The 24,961-nt window shown below is 39.4% G+C and overlaps 1 protein-coding gene across 1 annotated transcript in view; it reads right to left on the bottom strand.

Moving 5' to 3' along the window:
• LOC308163780 (tudor domain-containing protein 5-like) overlaps positions 1-24,961 on the bottom strand; it is a gene marked incomplete at both ends in the record, with an annotated part of 77,905 nt that overhangs the window by 42,430 nt on the left and 10,514 nt on the right. Inside the window, 2 exons of the mRNA XM_080537968.1 lie at positions 24,391-24,543; positions 24,692-24,768. Of these exons, the coding sequence (XP_080394094.1) occupies positions 24,391-24,543; positions 24,692-24,768 (230 nt within the window). The remainder of the gene's footprint in view (positions 1-24,390; positions 24,544-24,691; positions 24,769-24,961) is intronic.

The following is a 24,961-nucleotide window of genomic DNA, read 5'->3' as shown; positions in this document are numbered from 1 at the left end:
CACATAGTGTTATTGCACATTCATTTAAAGTGTCGCAGTTTGCAGGCTTGAAATGTACACATTTGTGCCTCAGCACTACACCTGATTTTTCAATCCAGCAGCTGCCATCAATCCGTCCATCCGTTTCCCAGTAAGTCAAATGATTGAGCCGGTATTTGAATAAGATAAACAGCTATGTAGACAACATTGTATCCAGCATTACAATTGGCATGCCCTTCATGGGACATCAGCACATTAGCTGTGTTGGTCCTAAATACCTTCTTTTTTTTAAAAACTTGATTTCATCAAGGTAAATTAAATGGTTTCCTAACACTAAGCCAAAAAAAACACTACATGTATGAGAAAGGACTTCATCAAATTATCATGTAATTCATAATCATGCACACCCCAGTTAAGTGTTGGATAAAAATGATAAATGCAGTACATGGTTTTGAACAGGAACATGCTGATCAGAAGGATGCCCTTATCCTTCCACTGTGGGTTCCAGGCCACTTTGTCCTGTGTGTAAGTGTACTATACCCATATATACAGCCCGTTCCAAATTATTATGCAAATTATATTTTTCTCAGATTTTCCTAAATAGTCGATGCAAATGACAATCAGTATAATTTTCAAGTCATCAACCGTTAGAGTATAATTCAAATTTTATTGAACAAACCTCCCAATGATAACAGTATTTTTTTTTTAAATAAAAAAACTCAAAATCCACTGTTCCAAATTATTATGCACAACAGAGTTTCAAAACATTTTATAGGTTGTAAAGAACTACAAATGGTAATTTGATGAATTTAGGGTTAGGAGGTCATATTAGGAGGTCATATTTACTGAAATCAAAAGCTATTTCAAACAAAAACATCTTAACAGGTCAAGTTACATGTTAACATAGGACCCCTTCTTTGATATCACCTTCACAATTCTTGCATCCATTGAACTTGTGAGTTTTTGGACAGTTTCTGCTTGAATTTCTTTGCAGGATGCCAGAATAGCCTCCCAGAGCTGCTGTTTTGATGTGAACTGCCTCCCACCCTCATATATATTTTGCTTGAGGATGCTCCAAAGGTTCTCAATAGGGTTGAGGTCAGGGGAAGATGGGGGCCACACCATGAGTTTCTCTCCTTTTATGCCTATAGCAGCCAATGACACAGAGGTATTCTTTGCAGCATGACATCCTGCATTGTCATGCATGAAGATGATTTTGCTACGGAAGGCACGGTTCTACTTTTTGTACCACGGAAGAAAGTGGTCAGTCAGAAACTCTACATACTTTGCCGAGGTCATTTTCACACCTTCAGGGACCTTAAAAGGGCCTACCAGCTCTTTCCCCATGATTCCGGCCCAAAACATGACTCCGCCACCTCCTTGCTGACGTCGCAGCCTTGTTGGGACATGGTGGCCATCCACCAACCATCCACTACTCCATCCATCTGTGTTACATAAATAAAGGCTATGTACACTATCCACTATACTATACTGTACAGATAAAACACTGTGCTGTACTCTATGCTATGCTATACCTATTCTAACATTTCCTATTTCTCTGCAACCTTATGTACCCTAGGGTTGTCATATTGCACATAGTGTTATTGCACATTCATTTAAAGTGTCGCAGTTTGCAGGCTTGAAATGTACACATTTGTGCCTCAGCACTACACCTGATTTTTCAATCCAGCAGCTGCCATCAATCCGTCCATCCGTTTCCCAGTAAGTCAAATGATTGAGCCGGTATTTGAATAAGATAAACAGCTATGTAGACAACATTGTATCCAGCATTACAATTGGCATGCCCTTCATGGGACATCAGCACATTAGCTGTGTTGGTCCTAAATACTTTTTTTTATTTTTAAACTTGATTTCATCAAGGTAAATTAAATGGTTTCCTAACACTAAGCAAAAAAAACACTACATGTATGAGAAAGGACTTCATCAAATTATCATGTAATTCATAATCATGCACACCCCAGTTAAGTGTTGGATAAAAATGATAAATGCAGTACATGGTTTTGAACAGGAACATGCTGATCAGAAGGATGCCCTTATCCTTCCACTGTGGGTTCCAGGCCACTTTGTCCTGTGTGTAAGTGTACTATACCCATATATACAGCCCGTTCCAAATTATTATGCAAATGATATTTTTCTCAGATTTTCCTAAATAGTCGATGCAAATGACAATCAGTATAATTTTCAAGTCATCAACCGTTAGAGTATAATTCAAATTGTATTGAACAAACCTCCCAATGATAACAGTATTTTTTTTTTAAATAAAAAACTCAAAATCCACTGTTCCAAATTATTATGCACAACAGAGTTTCAAAACATTTTATAGGTTGTAAAGAACTACAAATGGTAATTTGATGAATTTAGGGTTAGGAGGTCATATTAGGAGGTCATATTTACTGAAATCAAAAGCTATTTCAAACAAAAACATCTTAACAGGTCAAGTTACATGTTAACATAGGACCCCTTCTTTGATATCACCTTCACAATTCTTGCATCCATTGAACTTGTGAGTTTTTGGACAGTTTCTGCTTGAATTTCTTTGCAGGATGCCAGAATAGCCTCCCAGAGCTGCTGTTTTGATGTGAACTGCCTCCCACCCTCATATATATTTTGCTTGAGGATGCTCCAAAGGTTCTCAATAGGGTTGAGGTCAGGGGAAGATGGGGGCCACACCATGAGTTTCTCTCCTTTTATGCCTATAGCAGCCAATGACACAGAGGTATTCTTTGCAGCATGACATCCTGCATTGTCATGCATCAAGATGATTTTGCTACGGAAGGCACGGTTCTACTTTTTGTACCACGGAAGAAAGTGGTCAGTCAGAAACTCTACATACTTTGCCGAGGTCATTTTCACACCTTCAGGGACCTTAAAAGGGCCTACCAGCTCTCTCCCCATGATTCCGGCCCAAAACATGACTCCGCCACCTCCTTGCTGACGTCGCAGCCTTTTTGGGACATGGTGGCCATCCACCAACCATCCACTACTCCATCCATCTGTGTTACATAAATAAAGGCTATGTACACTATCCACTATACTATACTGTACAGATAAAACACTGTGCTGTACTCTATGCTATGCTATACCTATTCTAACATTTCCTATTTCTCTGCAACCTTATGTACCCTAGGGTTGTCATATTGCACATAGTGTTATTGCACATTCATTTAAAGTGTCGCAGTTTGCAGGCTTGAAATGTACACATTTGTGCCTCAGCACTACACCTGATTTTTCAATCCAGCAGCTGCCATCAATCTGTCCATCCGTTTCCCAGTAAGTCAAATGATTGAGCCGGTATTTGAATAAGATAAACAGCTATGTAGACAACATTGTATCCAGCATTACAATTGGCATGCCCTTCATGGGACATCAGCACATTAGCTGTGTTGGTCCTAAATACCTTCTTTTTTTTTTAAACTTGATTTCATCAAGGTAAATTAAATGGTTTCCTAACACTAAGCCAAAAAAACACTACATGTATGAGAAAGGACTTCATCAAATTATCATGTAATTCATAATCATGCACACCCCAGTTAAGTGTTGGATAAAAATGATAAATGCAGTACATGGTTTTGAACAGGAACATGCTGATCAGAAGGATGCCCTTATCCTTCCACTGTGGGTTCCAGGCCACTTTGTCCTGTGTGTAAGTGTACTATACCCATATATACAGCCCGTTCCAAATTATTATGCAAATGATATTTTTCTCAGATTTTCCTAAATAGTCGATGCAAATGACAATCAGTATAATTTTCAAGTCATCAACCGTTAGAGTATAATTCAAATTTTATTGAACAAACCTCCCAATGATAACAGTATTTTTTTTTTAAATAAAAAACTCAAAATCCACTGTTCCAAATTATTATGCACAACAGAGTTTCAAAACATTTTATAGGTTGTAAAGAACTACAAATGGTAATTTGATGAATTTAGGGTTAGGAGGTCATATTAGGAGGTCATATTTACTGAAATCAAAAGCTATTTCAAACAAAAACATCTTAACAGGTCAAGTTACATGTTAACATAGGACCCCTTCTTTGATATCACCTTCACAATTCTTGCATCCATTGAACTTGTGAGTTTTTGGACAGTTTCTGCTTGAATTTCTTTGCAGGATGCCAGAATAGCCTCCCAGAGCTGCTGTTTTGATGTGAACTACCTCCCACCCTCATATATATTTTGCTTGAGGATGCTCCAAAGGTTCTCAATAGGGTTGAGGTCAGGGGAAGATGGGGGCCACACCATGAGTTTCTCTCCTTTTATGCCTATAGCAGCCAATGACACAGAGGTATTCTTTGCAGCATGACATCCTGCATTGTCATGCATGAAGATGATTTTGCTACGGAAGGCACGGTTCTACTTTTTGTACCACGGAAGAAAGTGGTCAGTCAGAAACTCTACATACTTTGCCGAGGTCATTTTCACACCTTCAGGGACCTTAAAAGGGCCTACCAGCTCTCTCCCCATGATTCCGGCCCAAAACATGACTCCGCCACCTCCTTGCTGACGTCGCAGCCTTGTTGGGACATGGTGCCATCCACCAACCATCCACTACTCCATCCATCTGTGTTACATAAATAAAGGCTATGTACACTATCCACTATACTATACTGTACAGATAAAACACTGTGCTGTACTCTATGCTATGCTATACCTATTCTAACATTTCCTATTTCTCTGCAACCTTATGTACCCTAAGGTTGTCATATTGCACATAGTGTTATTGCACATTCATTTAAAGTGTCGCAGTTTGCAGGCTTGAAATGTACACATTTGTGCCTCAGCACTACACCTGATTTTTCAATCCAGCAGCTGCCATCAATCCGTCCATCCGTTTCCCAGTAAGTCAAATGATTGAGCCGGTATTTGAATAAGATAAACAGCTATGTAGACAACATTGTATCCAGCATTACAATTGGCATGCCCTTCATGGGACATCAGCACATTAGCTGTGTTGGTCCTAAATACCTTCTTTTTTTTAAAAACTTGATTTCATCAAGGTAAATTAAATGGTTTCCTAACACTAAGCCAAAAAAACACTACATGTATGAGAAAGGACTTCATCAAATTATCATGTAATTCATAATCATGCACACCCCAGTTAAGTGTTGGATAAAAATGATAAATGCAGTACATGGTTTTGAACAGGAACATGCTGATCAGAAGGATGCCCTTATCCTTCCACTGTGGGTTCCAGGCCACTTTGTCCTGTGTGTAAGTGTACTATACCCATATATACAGCCCGTTCCAAATTATTATGCAAATGATATTTTTCTCAGATTTTCCTAAATAGTCGATGCAAATGACAATCAGTATAATTTTCAAGTCATCAACCGTTAGAGTATAATTCAAATTTTATTGAACAAACCTCCCAATGATAACAGTATTTTTTTTTTAAATAAAAAAACTCAAAATCCACTGTTCCAAATTATTATGCACAACAGAGTTTCAAAACATTTTATAGGTTGTAAAGAACTACAAATGGTAATTTGATGAATTTAGGGTTAGGAGGTCATATTAGGAGGTCATATTTACTGAAATCAAAAGCTATTTCAAACAAAAACATCTTAACAGGTCAAGTTACATGTTAACATAGGACCCCTTCTTTGATATCACCTTCACAATTCTTGCATCCATTGAACTTGTGAGTTTTTGGACAGTTTCTGCTTGAATTTCTTTGCAGGATGCCAGAATAGCCTCCCAGAGCTGCTGTTTTGATGTGAACTGCCTCCCACCCTCATATATATTTTGCTTGAGGATGCTCCAAAGGTTCTCAATAGGGTTGAGGTCAGGGGAAGATGGGGGCCACACCATGAGTTTCTCTCCTTTTATGCCTATAGCAGCCAATGACACAGAGGTATTCTTTGCAGCATGACATCCTGCATTGTCATGCATGAAGATGATTTTGCTACGGAAGGCACGGTTCTACTTTTTGTACCACGGAAGAAAGTGGTCAGTCAGAAACTCTACATACTTTGCCGAGGTCATTTTCACACCTTCAGGGACCTTAAAAGGGCCTACCAGCTCTTTCCCCATGATTCCGGCCCAAAACATGACTCCGCCACCTCCTTGCTGACGTCGCAGCCTTGTTGGGACATGGTGGCCATCCACCAACCATCCACTACTCCATCCATCTGTGTTACATAAATAAAGGCTATGTACACTATCCACTATACTATACAGATAAAACACTGTGCTGTACTCTATGCTATGCTATACCTATTCTAACATTTCCTATTTCTCTGCAACCTTATGTACCCTAGGGTTGTCATATTGCACATAGTGTTATTGCACATTCATTTAAAGTGTCGCAGTTTGCAGGCTTGAAATGTACACATTTGTGCCTCAGCACTACACCTGATTTTTCAATCCAGCAGCTGCCATCAATCCGTCCATCCGTTTCCCAGTAAGTCAAATGATTGAGCCGGTATTTGAATAAGATAAACAGCTATGTAGACAACATTGTATCCAGCATTACAATTGGCATGCCCTTCATGGGACATCAGCACATTAGCTGTGTTGGTCCTAAATACTTTTTTTTATTTTTAAACTTGATTTCATCAAGGTAAATTAAATGGTTTCCTAACACTAAGCCAAAAAAACACTACATGTATGAGAAAGGACTTCATCAAATTATCATGTAATTCATAATCATGCACACCCCAGTTAAGTGTTGGATAAAAATGATAAATGCAGTACATGGTTTTGAACAGGAACATGCTGATCAGAAGGATGCCCTTATCCTTCCACTGTGGGTTCCAGGCCACTTTGTCCTGTGTGTAAGTGTACTATACCCATATATACAGCCCGTTCCAAATTATTATGCAAATGATATTTTTCTCAGATTTTCCTAAATAGTCGATGCAAATGACAATCAGTATAATTTTCAAGTCATCAACCGTTAGAGTATAATTCAAATTTTATTGAACAAACCTCCCAATGATAACAGTATTTTTAAAAAAAAATAAAAAACTCAAAATCCACTGTTCCAAATTATTATGCACAACAGAGTTTCAAAACATTTTATAGGTTGTAAAGAACTACAAATGGTAATTTGATGAATTTAGGGTTAGGAGGTCATATTAGGAGGTCATATTTACTGAAATCAAAAGCTATTTCAAACAAAAACATCTTAACAGGTCAAGTTACATGTTAACATAGGACCCCTTCTTTGATATCACCTTCACAATTCTTGCATCCATTGAACTTGTGAGTTTTTGGACAGTTTCTGCTTGAATTTCTTTGCAGGATGCCAGAATAGCCTCCCAGAGCTGCTGTTTTGATGTGAACTGCCTCCCACCCTCATATATATTTTGCTTGAGGATGCTCCAAAGGTTCTCAATAGGGTTGAGGTCAGGGGAAGATGGGGGCCACACCATGAGTTTCTCTCCTTTTATGCCTATAGCAGCCAATGACACAGAGGTATTCTTTGCAGCATGACATCCTGCATTGTCATGCATGAAGATGATTTTGCTACGGAAGGCACGGTTCTACTTTTTGTACCACGGAAGAAAGTGGTCAGTCAGAAACTCTACATACTTTGCCGAGGTCATTTTCACACCTTCAGGGACCTTAAAAGGGCCTACCAGCTCTCTCCCCATGATTCCGGCCCAAAACATGACTCCGCCACCTCCTTGCTGACGTCGCAGCCTTGTTGGGACATGGTGCCATCCACCAACCATCCACTACTCCATCCATCTGTGTTACATAAATAAAGGCTATGTACACTATCCACTATACTATACTGTACAGATAAAACACTGTGCTGTACTCTATGCTATGCTATACCTATTCTAACATTTCCTATTTCTCTGCAACCTTATGTACCCTAGGGTTGTCATATTGCACATAGTGTTATTGCACATTCATTTAAAGTGTCGCAGTTTGCAGGCTTGAAATGTACACATTTGTGCCTCAGCACTACACCTGATTTTTCAATCCAGCAGCTGCCATCAATCCGTCCATCCGTTTCCCAGTAAGTCAAATGATTGAGCCGGTATTTGAATAAGATAAACAGCTATGTAGACAACATTGTATCCAGCATTACAATTGGCATGCCCTTCATGGGACATCAGCACATTAGCTGTGTTGGTCCTAAATACCTTCTTTTTTTTTTAAACTTGATTTCATCAAGGTAAATTAAATGGTTTCCTAACACTAAGCCAAAAAAACACTACATGTATGAGAAAGGACTTCATCAAATTATCATGTAATTCATAATCATGCACACCCCAGTTAAGTGTTGGATAAAAATGATAAATGCAGTACATGGTTTTGAACAGGAACATGCTGATCAGAAGGATGCCCTTATCCTTCCACTGTGGGTTCCAGGCCACTTTGTCCTGTGTGTAAGTGTACTATACCCATATATACAGCCCGTTCCAAATTATTATGCAAATGATATTTTTCTCAGATTTTCCTAAATAGTCGATGCAAATGACAATCAGTATAATTTTCAAGTCATCAACCGTTAGAGTATAATTCAAATTTTATTGAACAAACCTCCCAATGATAACAGTATTTTTTTTTTTAAATAAAAAACTCAAAATCCACTGTTCCAAATTATTATGCACAACAGAGTTTCAAAACATTGTATAGGTTGTAAAGAACTACAAATGGTAATTTGATGAATTTAGGGTTAGGAGGTCATATTAGGAGGTCATATTTACTGAAATCAAAAGCTATTTCAAACAAAAACATCTTAACAGGTCAAGTTACATGTTAACATAGGACCCCTTCTTTGATATCACCTTCACAATTCTTGCATCCATTGAACTTGTGAGTTTTTGGACAGTTTCTGCTTGAATTTCTTTGCAGGATGCCAGAATAGCCTCCCAGAGCTGCTGTTTTGATGTGAACTGCCTCCCACCCTCATATATATTTTGCTTGAGGATGCTCCAAAGGTTCTCAATAGGGTTGAGGTCAGGGGAAGATGGGGGCCACACCATGAGTTTCTCTCCTTTTATGCCTATAGCAGCCAATGACACAGAGGTATTCTTTGCAGCATGACATCCTGCATTGTCATGCATGAAGATGATTTTGCTACGGAAGGCACGGTTCTACTTTTTGTACCACGGAAGAAAGTGGTCAGTCAGAAACTCTACATACTTTGCCGAGGTCATTTTCACACCTTCAGGGACCTTAAAAGGGCCTACCAGCTCTCTCCCCATGATTCCGGCCCAAAACATGACTCCGCCACCTCCTTGCTGACGTCGCAGCCTTGTTGGGACATGGTGGCCATCCACCAACCATCCACTACTCCATCCATCTGTGTTACATAAATAAAGGCTATGTACACTATCCACTATACTATACTGTACAGATAAAACACTGTGCTGTACTCTATGCTATGCTATACCTATTCTAACATTTCCTATTTCTCTGCAACCTTATGTACCCTAGGGTTGTCATATTGCACATAGTGTTATTGCACATTCATTTAAAGTGTCGCAGTTTGCAGGCTTGAAATGTACACATTTGTGCCTCAGCACAACACCTGATTTTTCAATCCAGCAGCTGCCATCAATCTGTCCATCCGTTTCCCAGTAAGTCAAATGATTGAGCCGGTATTTGAATAAGATAAACAGCTATGTAGACAACATTGTATCCAGCATTACAATTGGCATGCCCTTCATGGGACATCAGCACATTAGCTGTGTTGGTCCTAAATACCTTCTTTTTTTTTTAAACTTGATTTCATCAAGGTAAATTAAATGGTTTCCTAACACTAAGCCAAAAAAACACTACATGTATGAGAAAGGACTTCATCAAATTATCATGTAATTCATAATCATGCACACCCCAGTTAAGTGTTGGATAAAAATGATAAATGCAGTACATGGTTTTGAACAGGAACATGCTGATCAGAAGGATGCCCTTATCCTTCCACTGTGGGTTCCAGGCCACTTTGTCCTGTGTGTAAGTGTACTATACCCATATATACAGCCCGTTCCAAATTATTATGCAAATGATATTTTTCTCAGATTTTCCTAAATAGTCGATGCAAATGACAATCAGTATAATTTTCAAGTCATCAACCGTTAGAGTATAATTCAAATTTTATTGAACAAACCTCCCAATGATAACAGTATTTTTAAAAAAAATAAAAAACTCAAAATCCACTGTTCCAAATTATTATGCACAACAGAGTTTCAAAACATTTTATAGGTTGTAAAGAACTACAAATGGTAATTTGATGAATTTAGGGTTAGGAGGTCATATTAGGAGGTCATATTTACTGAAATCAAAAGCTATTTCAAACAAAAACATCTTAACAGGTCAAGTTACATGTTAACATAGGACCCCTTCTTTGATATCACCTTCACAATTCTTGCATCCATTGAACTTGTGAGTTTTTGGACAGTTTCTGCTTGAATTTCTTTGCAGGATGCCAGAATAGCCTCCCAGAGCTGGTGTTTTGATGTGAACTGCCTCCCACCCTCATATATATTTTGCTTGAGGATGCTCCAAAGGTTCTCAATAGGGTTGAGGTCAGGGGAAGATGGGGGCCACACCATGAGTTTCTCTCCTTTTATGCCTATAGCAGCCAATGACACAGAGGTATTCTTTGCAGCATGACATCCTGCATTGTCATGCATGAAGATGATTTTGCTACGGAAGGCACGGTTCTACTTTTTGTACCACGGAAGAAAGTGGTCAGTCAGAAACTCTACATACTTTGCCGAGGTCATTTTCACACCTTCAGGGACCTTAAAAGGGCCTACCAGCTCTTTCCCCATGATTCCGGCCCAAAACATGACTCCGCCACCTCCTTGCTGACGTCGCAGCCTTGTTGGGACATGGTGGCCATCCACCAACCATCCACTACTCCATCCATCTGTGTTACATAAATAAAGGCTATGTACACTATCCACTATACTATACTGTACAGATAAAACACTGTGCTGTACTCTATGCTATGCTATACCTATTCTAACATTTCCTATTTCTCTGCAACCTTATGTACCCTAGGGTTGTCATATTGCACATAGTGTTATTGCACATTCATTTAAAGTGTCGCAGTTTGCAGGCTTGAAATGTACACATTTGTGCCTCAGCACTACACCTGATTTTTCAATCCAGCAGCTGCCATCAATCCGTCCATCCGTTTCCCAGTAAGTCAAATGATTGAGCCGGTATTTGAATAAGATAAACAGCTATGTAGACAACATTGTATCCAGCATTACAATTGGCATGCCCTTCATGGGACATCAGCACATTAGCTGTGTTGGTCCTAAATACTTTTTTTTATTTTTAAACTTGATTTCATCAAGGTAAATTAAATGGTTTCCTAACACTAAGCCAAAAAAACACTACATGTATGAGAAAGGACTTCATCAAATTATCATGTAATTCATAATCATGCACACCCCAGTTAAGTGTTGGATAAAAATGATAAATGCAGTACATGGTTTTGAACAGGAACATGCTGATCAGAAGGATGCCCTTATCCTTCCACTGTGGGTTCCAGGCCACTTTGTCCTGTGTGTAAGTGTACTATACCCATATATACAGCCCGTTCCAAATTATTATGCAAATGATATTTTTCTCAGATTTTCCTAAATAGTCGATGCAAATGACAATCAGTATAATTTTCAAGTCATCAACCGTTAGAGTATAATTCAAATTGTATTGAACAAACCTCCCAATGATAACAGTATTTTTTTTTTAAATAAAAAACTCAAAATCCACTGTTCCAAATTATTATGCACAACAGAGTTTCAAAACATTTTATAGGTTGTAAAGAACTACAAATGGTAATTTGATGAATTTAGGGTTAGGAGGTCATATTAGGAGGTCATATTTACTGAAATCAAAAGCTATTTCAAACAAAAACATCTTAACAGGTCAAGTTACATGTTAACATAGGACCCCTTCTTTGATATCACCTTCACAATTCTTGCATCCATTGAACTTGTGAGTTTTTGGACAGTTTCTGCTTGAATTTCTTTGCAGGATGCCAGAATAGCCTCCCAGAGCTGCTGTTTTGATGTGAACTGCCTCCCACCCTCATATATATTTTGCTTGAGGATGCTCCAAAGGTTCTCAATAGGGTTGAGGTCAGGGGAAGATGGGGGCCACACCATGAGTTTCTCTCCTTTTATGCCTATAGCAGCCAATGACACAGAGGTATTCTTTGCAGCATGACATCCTGCATTGTCATGCATGAAGATGATTTTGCTACGGAAGGCACGGTTCTACTTTTTGTACCACGGAAGAAAGTGGTCAGTCAGAAACTCTACATACTTTGCCGAGGTCATTTTCACACCTTCAGGGACCTTAAAAGGGCCTACCAGCTCTCTCCCCATGATTCCGGCCCAAAACATGACTCCGCCACCTCCTTGCTGACGTCGCAGCCTTGTTGGGACATGGTGGCCATCCACCAACCATCCACTACTCCATCCATCTGTGTTACATAAATAAAGGCTATGTACACTATCCACTATACTATACTGTACAGATAAAACACTGTGCTGTACTCTATGCTATGCTATACCTATTCTAACATTTCCTATTTCTCTGCAACCTTATGTACCCTAGGGTTGTCATATTGCACATAGTGTTATTGCACATTCATTTAAAGTGTCGCAGTTTGCAGGCTTGAAATGTACACATTTGTGCCTCAGCACAACATCTGATTTTTCAATCCAGCAGCTGCCATCAATCTGTCCATCCGTTTCCCAGTAAGTCAAATGATTGAGCCGGTATTTGAATAAGATAAACAGCTATGTAGACAACATTGTATCCAGCATTACAATTGGCATGCCCTTCATGGGACATCAGCACATTAGCTGTGTTGGTCCTAAATACCTTCTTTTTTTTTTAAACTTGATTTCATCAAGGTAAATTAAATGGTTTCCTAACACTAAGCCAAAAAAACACTACATGTATGAGAAAGGACTTCATCAAATTATCATGTAATTCATAATCATGCACACCCCAGTTAAGTGTTGGATAAAAATGATAAATGCAGTACATGGTTTTGAACAGGAACATGCTGATCAGAAGGATGCCCTTATCCTTCCACTGTGGGTTCCAGGCCACTTTGTCCTGTGTGTAAGTGTACTATACCCATATATACAGCCCGTTCCAAATTATTATGCAAATGATATTTTTCTCAGATTTTCCTAAATAGTCGATGCAAATGACAATCAGTATAATTTTCAAGTCATCAACCGTTAGAGTATAATTCAAATTTTATTGAACAAACCTCCCAATGATAACAGTATTTTTAAAAAAAATAAAAAAACTCAAAATCCACTGTTCCAAATTATTATGCACAACAGAGTTTCAAAACATTTTATAGGTTGTAAAGAACTACAAATGGTAATTTGATGAATTTAGGGTTAGGAGGTCATATTAGGAGGTCATATTTACTGAAATCAAAAGCTATTTCAAACAAAAACATCTTAACAGGTCAAGTTACATGTTAACATAGGACCCCTTCTTTGATATCACCTTCACAATTCTTGCATCCATTGAACTTGTGAGTTTTTGGACAGTTTCTGCTTGAATTTCTTTGCAGGATGCCAGAATAGCCTCCCAGAGCTGCTGTTTTGATGTGAACTACCTCCCACCCTCATATATATTTTGCTTGAGGATGCTCCAAAGGTTCTCAATAGGGTTGAGGTCAGGGGAAGATGGGGGCCACACCATGAGTTTCTCTCCTTTTATGCCTATAGCAGCCAATGACACAGAGGTATTCTTTGCAGCATGACATCCTGCATTGTCATGCATGAAGATGATTTTGCTACGGAAGGCACGGTTCTACTTTTTGTACCACGGAAGAAAGTGGTCAGTCAGAAACTCTACATACTTTGCCGAGGTCATTTTCACACCTTCAGGGACCTTAAAAGGGCCTACCAGCTCTCTCCCCATGATTCCGGCCCAAAACATGACTCCGCCACCTCCTTGCTGACGTCGCAGCCTTGTTGGGACATGGTGCCATCCACCAACCATCCACTACTCCATCCATCTGTGTTACATAAATAAAGGCTATGTACACTATCCACTATACTATACTGTACAGATAAAACACTGTGCTGTACTCTATGCTATGCTATACCTATTCTAACATTTCCTATTTCTCTGCAACCTTATGTACCCTAAGGTTGTCATATTGCACATAGTGTTATTGCACATTCATTTAAAGTGTCGCAGTTTGCAGGCTTGAAATGTACACATTTGTGCCTCAGCACTACACCTGATTTTTCAATCCAGCAGCTGCCATCAATCCGTCCATCCGTTTCCCAGTAAGTCAAATGATTGAGCCGGTATTTGAATAAGATAAACAGCTATGTAGACAACATTGTATCCAGCATTACAATTGGCATGCCCTTCATGGGACATCAGCACATTAGCTGTGTTGGTCCTAAATACCTTCTTTTTTTTAAAAACTTGATTTCATCAAGGTAAATTAAATGGTTTCCTAACACTAAGCCAAAAAAACACTACATGTATGAGAAAGGACTTCATCAAATTATCATGTAATTCATAATCATGCACACCCCAGTTAAGTGTTGGATAAAAATGATAAATGCAGTACATGGTTTTGAACAGGAACATGCTGATCAGAAGGATGCCCTTATCCTTCCACTGTGGGTTCCAGGCCACTTTGTCCTGTGTGTAAGTGTACTATACCCATATGTACAGCCCGTTCCAAATTATTATGCAAATGATATTTTTCTCAGATTTTCCTAAATAGTCGATGCAAATGACAATCAGTATAATTTTCAAGTCATCAACCGTTAGAGTATAATTCAAATTTTATTGAACAAACCTCCCAATGATAACAGTATTTTTTTTTTAAATAAAAAAACTCAAAATCCACTGTTCCAAATTATTATGCACAACAGAGTTTCAAAACATTTTATAGGTTGTAAAGAACTACAAATGGTAATTTGATGAATTTAGGGTTAGGAGGTCATATTAGGAGGTCATATTTACTGAAATCAAAAGCTATTTCAAACAAAAACATCTTAACAGGTCAAGTTACATGTTAACATAGGACCCCTTCTTTGATATCACCTTCACAATTCTTGCATCCATTGAACTTGTGAGTTTTTGGACAGTTTCTGCTTGAATTTCTTTGCAGGATGCCAGAATAGCCTCCCAGAGCTGCTGTTTTGATGTGAACTGCCTCCCACCCTCATATATATTTTGCTTGAGGATGCTCCAAAGGTTCTCAATAGGGTTGAGGTCAGGGGAAGATGGGGGCCACACCATGAGTTTCTCTCCTTTTATGCCTATAGCAGCCAATGACACAGAGGTATTCTTTGCAGCATGACATCCTGCATTGTCATGCATGAAGATGATTTTGCTACGGAAGGCACGGTTCTACTTTTTGTACCACGGAAGAAAGTGGTCAGTCAGAAACTCTACATACTTTGCCGAGGTCATTTTCACACCTTCAGGGACCTTAAAAGGGCCTACCAGCTCTTTCCCCATGATTCCGGCCCAAAACATGACTCCGCCACCTCCTTGCTGACGTCGCAGCCTTGTTGGGACATGGTGGCCATCCACCAACCATCCACTACTCCATCCATCTGTGTTACATAAATAAAGGCTATGTACACTATCCACTATACTATACTGTACAGATAAAACACTGTGCTGTACTCTATGCTATGCTATACCTATTCTAACATTTCCTATTTCTCTGCAACCTTATGTACCCTAGGGTTGTCATATTGCACATAGTGTTATTGCACATTCATTTAAAGTGTCGCAGTTTGCAGGCTTGAAATGTACACATTTGTGCCTCAGCACTACACCTGATTTTTCAATCCAGCAGCTGCCATCAATCCGTCCATCCGTTTCCCAGTAAGTCAAATGATTGAGCCGGTATTTGAATAAGATAAACAGCTATGTAGACAACATTGTATCCAGCATTACAATTGGCATGCCCTTCATGGGACATCAGCACATTAGCTGTGTTGGTCCTAAATACTTTTTTTTATTTTTAAACTTGATTTCATCAAGGTAAATAAAAAAACTCAAAATCCACTGTTCCAAATTATTATGCACAACAGAGTTTCAAAACATTTTATAGGTTGTAAAGAACTACAAATGGTAATTTGATGAATTTAGGGTTAGGAGGTCATATTAGGAGGTCATATTTACTGAAATCAAAAGCTATTTCAAACAAAAACATCTTAACAGGTCAAGTTACATGTTAACATAGGACCCCTTCTTTGATATCACCTTCACAATTCTTGCATCCATTGAACTTGTGAGTTTTTGGACAGTTTCTGCTTGAATTTCTTTGCAGGATGCCAGAATAGCCTCCCAGAGCTGCTGTTTTTATGTGAACTGCCTCTCACCCTCATATATATTTTGCTTGAGGATGCTCCAAAGGTTCTCAATTGGGTTGAGGTCAGGGGAAGATGGGGGCCACACCATGAGTTTCTCTCCTTTTATGCCTATAGCAGCCAATGACACAGAGGTATTCTTTGCAGCATGACATCCTGCATTGTCATGCATGAAGATGATTTTGCTACGGAAGGCACGGTTCTACCTTTTGTACCACGGAAGAAAGTGGTCAGTCAGAAACTCTACATACTTTGCCGAGGTCATTTTCACACCTTCAGGGACCTTAAACGGGCCTACCAGCTCTCTCCCCATGATCCCGGCCCAAAACATGACTCCGCCACCTCCTTGCTGACGTCGCAGCCTTGTTGGGACATGGTGGCCATCCACCAACCATCCACTACTCCATCCATCTGTGTTACATAAATAAAGGCTATGTACACTATCCACTATACTATACTGTACAGATAAAACACTGTGCTGTACTCTATGCTATGCTATACCTATTCTAACATTTCCTATTTCTCTGCAACCTTATGTACCCTAGGGTTGTCATATTGCACATAGTGTTATTGCACATTCATTTAAAGTGTCGCAGTTTGCAGGCTTGAAATGTACACATTTGTGCCTCAGCACTACACCTGATTTTTCAATCCAGCAGCTGCCATCAATCCGTCCATCCGTTTCCCAGTAAGTCAAATGATTGAGCCGGTATTTGAATAAGATAAACAGCTATGTAGACAACATTGTATCCAGCATTACAATTGGCATGCCCTTCATGGGACATCAGCACATTAGCTGTGTTGGTCCTAAATACCTTCTTTTTTTTTTTAAACTTGATTTCATCAAGGTAAATTAAATGGTTTCCTAACACTAAGCCAAAAAAACACTACATGTATGAGAAAGGACTTCATCAAATGATCATGTAATTCATAATCATGCACACCCCAGTTAAGTGTTGGATAAAAATGATAAATGCAGTACATGGTTTTGAACAGGAACATGCTGATCAGAAGGATGCCCTTATCCTTCCACTGTGGGTTCCAGGCCACTTTGTCCTGTGTGTAAGTGTACTATACCCATATATACAGCCCGTTCCAAATTATTATGCAAATGATATTTTTCTCAGATTTTCCTAAATAGTCGATGCAAATGACAATCAGTATAATTTTCAAGTCATCAACCGTTAGAGTATAATTCAAATTTTATTGAACAAACCTCCCAATGATAACAGTATTTTTTTTTTAAATAAAAAAACTCAAAATCCACTGTTCCAAATTATTATGCACAACAGAGTTTCAAAACATTTTATAGGTTGTAAAGAACTACAAATGGTAATTTGATGAATTTAGGGTTAGGAGGTCATATTAGGAGGTCATATTTACTGAAATCAAAAGCTATTTCAAACAAAAACATCTTAACAGGTCAAGTTACATGTTAACATAGGACCCCTTCTTTGATATCACCTTCACAATTCTTGCATCCATTGAACTTGTGAGTTTTTGGACAGTTTCTGCTTGAATTTCTTTGCAGGATGCCAGAATAGCCTCCCAGAGCTGCTGTTTTGATGTGAACTGCCTCCCACCCTCATATATATTTTGCTTGAGGATGCTCCAAAGGTTCTCAATAGGGTTGAGGTCAGGGGAAGATGGGGGCCACACCATGAGTTTCTCTCCTTTTATGCCTATAGCAGCCAATGACACAGAGGTATTCTTTGCAGCATGACATCATGCATTGTCATGCATGAAGATGATTTTGCTACGGAAGGCACGGTTCTACTTTTTGTACCACGGAAGAAAGTGGTCAGTCAGAAACTCTACATACTTTGCCGAGGTCATTTTCACACCTTCAGGGACCTTAAAAGGGCCTACCAGCTCTTTCCCCATGATTCCAGCCCAAAACATGACTCCGCCACCTCCTTGCTGACGTCGCAGCCTTGTTGGGACATGGTGGCCATCCACCAACCATCCACTACTCCATCCATCTGTGTTACATAAATAAAGGCTATGTACACTATCCACTATACTATACTGTACAGATAAAACACTGTGCTGTACTCTATGCTATGCTATACCTATTCTAACATTTCCTATTTCTCTGCAACCTTATGTACCCTAGGGTTGTCATATTGCACATAGTGTTATTGCACATTCATTTAAAGTGTCGCAGTTTGCAGGCTTGAAATGTACACATTTGTGCCTCAGCACTACACCTGATTTTTCAATCCAGCAGCTGCCATCAATCCGTCCATCCGTTTCCCAGTAAGTCAAATGATTGAGCCGGTATTTGAATAAGATAAACAGCTATGTAGACAACATTGTATCCAGCATTACAATTGGCATGCCCTTCATGGGACATCAGCACATTAGCTGTGTTGGTCCTAAATACTTTTTTTTATTTTTAAACTTGATTTCATCAAGGTAAATTAAATGGTTTCCTAACACTAAGCCAAAAAAACACTACATGTATGAGAAAGGACTTCATCAAATTATCATGTAATTCATAATCATGCACACCCCAGTTAAGTGTTGGATAAAAATGATAAATGCAGTACATGGTTTTGAACAGGAACATGCTGATCAGAAGGATGCCCTTATCCTTCCACTGTGGGTTCCAGGCCACTTTGTCCTGTGTGTAAGTGTACTATACCCATATATACAGCCCGTTCCAAATTATTATGCAAATGATATTTTTCTCAGATTTTCCTAAATAGTCGATGCAAATGACAATCAGTATAATTTTCAAGTCATCAACCGTTAGAGTATAATTCAAATTGTATTGAACAAACCTCCCAATGATAACAGTATTTTTTTTTTAAATAAAAAACTCAAAATCCACTGTTCCAAATTATTATGCACAACAGAGTTTCAAAACATTTTATAGGTTGTAAAGAACTACAAATGGTAATTTGATGAATTTAGGCTTAGGAGGTCATATTAGGAGGTCATATTTACTGAAATCAAAAGCTATTTCAAACAAAAACATCTTAACAGGTCAAGTTACATGTTAACATAGGACCCCTTCTTTGATATCACCTTCACAATTCTTGCATCCATTGAACTTGTGAGTTTTTGGACAGTTTCTGCTTGAATTTCTTTGCAGGATGCCAGAATAGCCTCCCAGAGCTGCTGTTTTGATGTGAACTGCCTCCCACCCTCATATATATTTTGCTTGAGGATGCTCCAAAGGTTCTCAATAGGGTTGAGGTCAGGGGAAGATGGGGGCCACACCATGAGTTTCTCTCCTTTTATGCCTATAGCAGCCAATGACACAGAGGTATTCTTTGCAGCATGACATCCTGCATTGTCATGCATGAAGATGATTTTGCTACGGAAGGCACGGTTCTACTTTTTGTACCACGGAAGAAAGTGGTCAGTCAGAAACTCTACATACTTTGCCGAGGTCATTTTCACACCTTCAGGGACCTTAAAAGGGCCTACCAGCTCTCTCCCCATGATTCCGGCCCAAAACATGACTCCGCCACCTCCTTGCTGACGTCGCAGCCTTTTTGGGACATGGTGGCCATCCACCAACCATCCACTACTCCATCCATCTGTGTTACATAAATAAAGGCTATGTACACTATCCACTATACTATACTGTACAGATAAAACACTGTGCTGTACTCTATGCTATGCTATACCTATTCTAACATTTCCTATTTCTCTGCAACCTTATGTACCCTAGGGTTGTCATATTGCACATAGTGTTATTGCACATTCATTTAAAGTGTCGCAGTTTGCAGGCTTGAAATGTACACATTTGTGCCTCAGCACAACACCTGATTTTTCAATCCAGCAGCTGCCATCAATCTGTCCATCCGTTTCCCAGTAAGTCAAATGATTGAGCCGGTATTTGAATAAGATAAACAGCTATGTAGACAACATTGTATCCAGCATTACAATTGGCATGCCCTTCATGGGACATCAGCACATTAGCTGTGTTGGTCCTAAATACCTTCTTTTTTTTTTAAACTTGATTTCATCAAGGTAAATTAAATGGTTTCCTAACACTAAGCCAAAAAAACACTACATGTATGAGAAAGGACTTCATCAAATTATCATGTAATTCATAATCATGCACACCCCAGTTAAGTGTTGGATAAAAATGATAAATGCAGTACATGGTTTTGAACAGGAACATGCTGATCAGAAGGATGCCCTTATCCTTCCACTGTGGGTTCCAGGCCACTTTGTCCTGTGTGTAAGTGTACTATACCCATATATACAGCCCGTTCCAAATTATTATGCAAATGATATTTTTCTCAGATTTTCCTAAATAGTCGATGCAAATGACAATCAGTATAATTTTCAAGTCATCAACCGTTAGAGTATAATTCAAATTTTATTGAACAAACCTCCCAATGATAACAGTATTTTTTTTTTAAATAAAAAACTCAAAATCCACTGTTCCAAATTATTATGCACAACAGAGTTTCAAAACATTTTATAGGTTGTAAAGAACTACAAATGGTAATTTGATGAATTTAGGGTTAGGAGGTCATATTAGGAGGTCATATTTACTGAAATCAAAAGCTATTTCAAACAAAAACATCTTAACAGGTCAAGTTACATGTTAACATAGGACCCCTTCTTTGATATCACCTTCACAATTCTTGCATCCATTGAACTTGTGAGTTTTTGGACAGTTTCTGCTTGAATTTCTTTGCAGGATGCCAGAATAGCCTCCCAGAGCTGCTGTTTTGATGTGAACTGCCTCCCACCCTCATATATATTTTGCTTGAGGATGCTCCAAAGGTTCTCAATAGGGTTGAGGTCAGGGGAAGATGGGGGCCACACCATGAGTTTCTCTCCTTTTATGCCTATAGCAGCCAATGACACAGAGGTATTCTTTGCAGCATGACATCCTGCATTGTCATGCATGAAGATGATTTTGCTACGGAAGGCACGGTTCTACTTTTTGTACCACGGAAGAAAGTGGTCAGTCAGAAACTCTACATACTTTGCCGAGGTCATTTTCACACCTTCAGGGACCTTAAAAGGGCCTACCAGCTCTCTCCCCATGATTCCGGCCCAAAACATGACTCCGCCACCTCCTTGCTGACGTCGCAGCCTTGTTGGGACATGGTGGCCATCCACCAACCATCCACTACTCCATCCATCTGTGTTACATAAATAAAGGCTATGTACACTATCCACTATACTATACTGTACAGATAAAACACTGTGCTGTACTCTATGCTATACCTATTCTAACATTTCCTATTTCTCTGCAACCTTATGTACCCTAGGGTTGTCATATTGCACATAGTGTTATTGCACATTCATTTAAAGTGTCGCAGTTTGCAGGCTTGAAATGTACACATTTGTGCCTCAGCACTACACCTGATTTTTCAATCCAGCAGCTGCCATCAATCCGTCCATCCGTTTCCCAGTAAATCAAATGATTGAGCCGGTATTTGAATAAGATAAACAGCTATGTAGACAACATTGTATCCAGCATTACAATTGGCATGCCCTTCATGGGACATCAGCACATTAGCTGTGTTGGTCCTAATGTAGGGTGTAAAAGCTTAGCGGTTACAATGGAATGGTTTAGCAATGTGGCTGTATGTTGTTTATAGCAAAGCATAACTTGATATCAATAATCTGACTCCAAGTAATTTAATTGAGGCAAATGAGGCTTTAATAATACGGTGAACTTTTATTAGAACTTTTATTAGTAACAATTAACACATAATTGTTACTTTACAATTAACACATACAAAAAAAAAGATTCTGAGTGGGGCAGAAAGTAAGGAGAAGAATGGAGAGAGGGCATGTCAACAGGGCATGGGCCGGATTAGAACACATGCCGACATGCCTGTGACCAGAACACCAGGTGTCACCACATTCTTGAGACCTTGTCAAAGACCACTGCATTTCGTGACGTTAGAATTATAAGGTTCTATCTCCATTTTTGTCAATTTTGTTTTTTACATAATCTGATCCATTAGGTGTTTATTAATGCCTTCGTGGTGTTGTTTTTAAAATGTTTACATTTTTGAGTTAGTAATTAATCAAATACAAAGGTTCCATCTCACAAAACATAATAATAATAATAATAATAATTCATTAAATTGATATAGGGCTTTTCCGAGGCTCAAAGACGGTGACAATTGAATGTAATAATGGAATGTAAAAACTTTGACGCTCAATATCTCTGAACTACCCTAAACGGAGATAGAACCTTATCATTCTAAACGGAGATAGAACCTTATAATTTTAAACGGAGATAGAACCTTATAATTCTAAACGGAGATAGAACCTCATCATTCTAAACGGAGATAGAACCTTATAATTCTAAACGGAGATAGAACCTTATAATTCTAAACGGAGATAGAACCTTAGAATTCTAAACAGAGATAGAACCTTAGAACATACATTTTTAATACACAATACAATACTTTCAAATATTGTAGTTTCTTGGGCTTGGAGGGTTTGGGACTCGACTCAGGCTTCTGACTCACTACTTTGGGCTCAGGTGTGGCTACCTTCTTTGGGCCTGCCACGACAGATTTCTTGCTCACTGTAATACAAATATACGCGTATGAGTGCACCAAATTCAAACAGTCACTGATTGCATTACAGGGTTCGACAGTAACGCTTTTTTACTTGTAAAACATTCGCCGGGTTTGTTTGCGCGAGCCCAGACGTTGCTGCTAGATCCTGGATATTTTTACCTGTGTGCAGGAAGAACAGACGGCGCAGGCGCCAGACCAGACTAGATGATCCTGAGTGAAGATATTATCAAAGCGTACGGGTGATCGACAGGCGCGTACGCTTTGATAATATCTTCACTCCACGATCATCTAGTCTAGTCTCGCGCCTGCGCCGTCTGTTGTTCTTCCTGCACACAGGTAAACATATCCGGGATCTAGCAGCTTCGTCGGGCTCACGCAAACAAACCCGGCGAATTTGTTACTTGCTCCGGGCAAGTAAAAAAGTGTTACTGTCGAACCCTGTATTATAAGAGGAGAAGGAGAGTGGAGTAAAACCACAGAGTAGAGTACTCTAGATGTCTTCTCTCCTAGGCCTTGTTACTGTGAGTTACAGTAGATCAGTCATAGGCTTCAAGGCCATTAAGTTGAGATGTTTATGCCAATGGGAGGTTGGCACAAAGAGTTGAATTAAGCGTATATTTGAAATTAGGATTCAGGCCTATACAAAACAGCCTGCTCTGGTGGGGGGAAATTATCTTCACAGAAAGATGTATTGTGTTTTTCTACCTGCAATATCACTGTTATGTGTTATGAAGGTGATGTATGTGTGTTAGTATGTACATAATAATTGACGTGTGTTATTGATTTGTCTATGACAGTAGTGTGTTAGGGTGTTGGTCTGTGGCAGTAGTGTGTTGTGGTGTTGGTCTATGACAGTAGTGTGTTAAGGTGTTGGTCTATGACAGTAGTGTGTTAAGGTGTTGGTCTATGACAGTAGTGTGTTACGGTGTTGGTCTGTGACAGTAGTGTGTTAAGGTGTTAGTCTGTGACAGTAGTGTGTTAAGGTGTTGGTCTATGACAGTAGTGTGTTAAGGTGTTGGTCTATGACAGTAGTGTGTTAAGGTGTTGGTCTATGACAGTAGTGTGTTAAGGTGTTGGTCTATGACAGTAGTGTGTTAAGGTGTTGGTCTATGACAGTAGTGTGTTAAGGTGTTGGTCTATGACAGTAGTGTGTTAAGGTGTTGGTCTGTGGCAGTAGTGTGTTAAGGTGTTGGTCTGTGACAGTAGTGTGTTAAGGTGTTGGTCTATGACAGTAGTGTGTTAAGGTGTTGGTCTATGACAGTAGTGTGTTATGGTGTTGGTCTGTGACAGTAGTGTGTTATGGTGTTGGTCTATGACAGTAGTGTGTTATGGTGTTGGTCTGTGACAGTAGTGTGTTAAGGTGTTGGTCTATGACAGTAGTGTGTTAAGGTGTTGGTCTATGACAGTAGTGTGTTAAGGTGTTGGTCTATGACAGTAGTGTGTTAAGGTGTTGGTCTATGACAGTAGTGTGTTAAGGTGTTGGTCTGTGACAGTAGTGTGTTAAGGTGTTGGTCTATGACAGCGGTATGTTAAGGTGTTGGTCTGTGGTTGAGGTAGCCAACCTCTGGGCTCCAGACTGGGCCGTCTCAGCTAGCCGTCTCTCCAGGTTCTGGATCTTCTCCAGCGCTGCCTGGAGGGCCTCCTCCGCTTTCAGGGCCCTGACCTCTGAACTCTGGGCACCGACCTCTGAACTCTGGGCATGGACCTCAACCCCACTGACACACACACAGAAATACACGCTCACACACACAGTCTTGAAACCATACATGTCAACAAATGTGGAAGTACCATAATAATAATAATCTTGACATCATCATAAACAAACAGACATGCTGCATAAAAGTAATAAAAGTAATAACTCACAGATCCATCACGGTGGCCAAGGCATCAAAGGCTGTCTGAGTGCTGTCAGTGTGTGGACAGACAACCATCTCCTCAGCCTGACACAACAAACACACAAGTAAAAAAATAAAAAAATAATATGTTTTTAGGGCATTTCTGCTTTATTAGGATAGAGACAGTAGAGATTGACAGGAAGTATGGGTGAGAGAGAGGGGGGGGATGACTTGCAGCTGTCGATGGCCGGAATTGGACCAAGGACATGGCGATGATATGGCATGGATGGTTGACTTA

Source organism: Nansenia antarctica, assembly GCF_963989245.1.
Source record: "Nansenia antarctica genome assembly, chromosome: 8".
Lineage (NCBI taxonomy): Eukaryota > Metazoa > Chordata > Actinopteri > Argentiniformes > Microstomatidae > Nansenia > Nansenia antarctica.
Note: the sequence above shows the minus strand (reverse complement) of the source record. Positions and strands in the feature narration are given on the sequence as shown.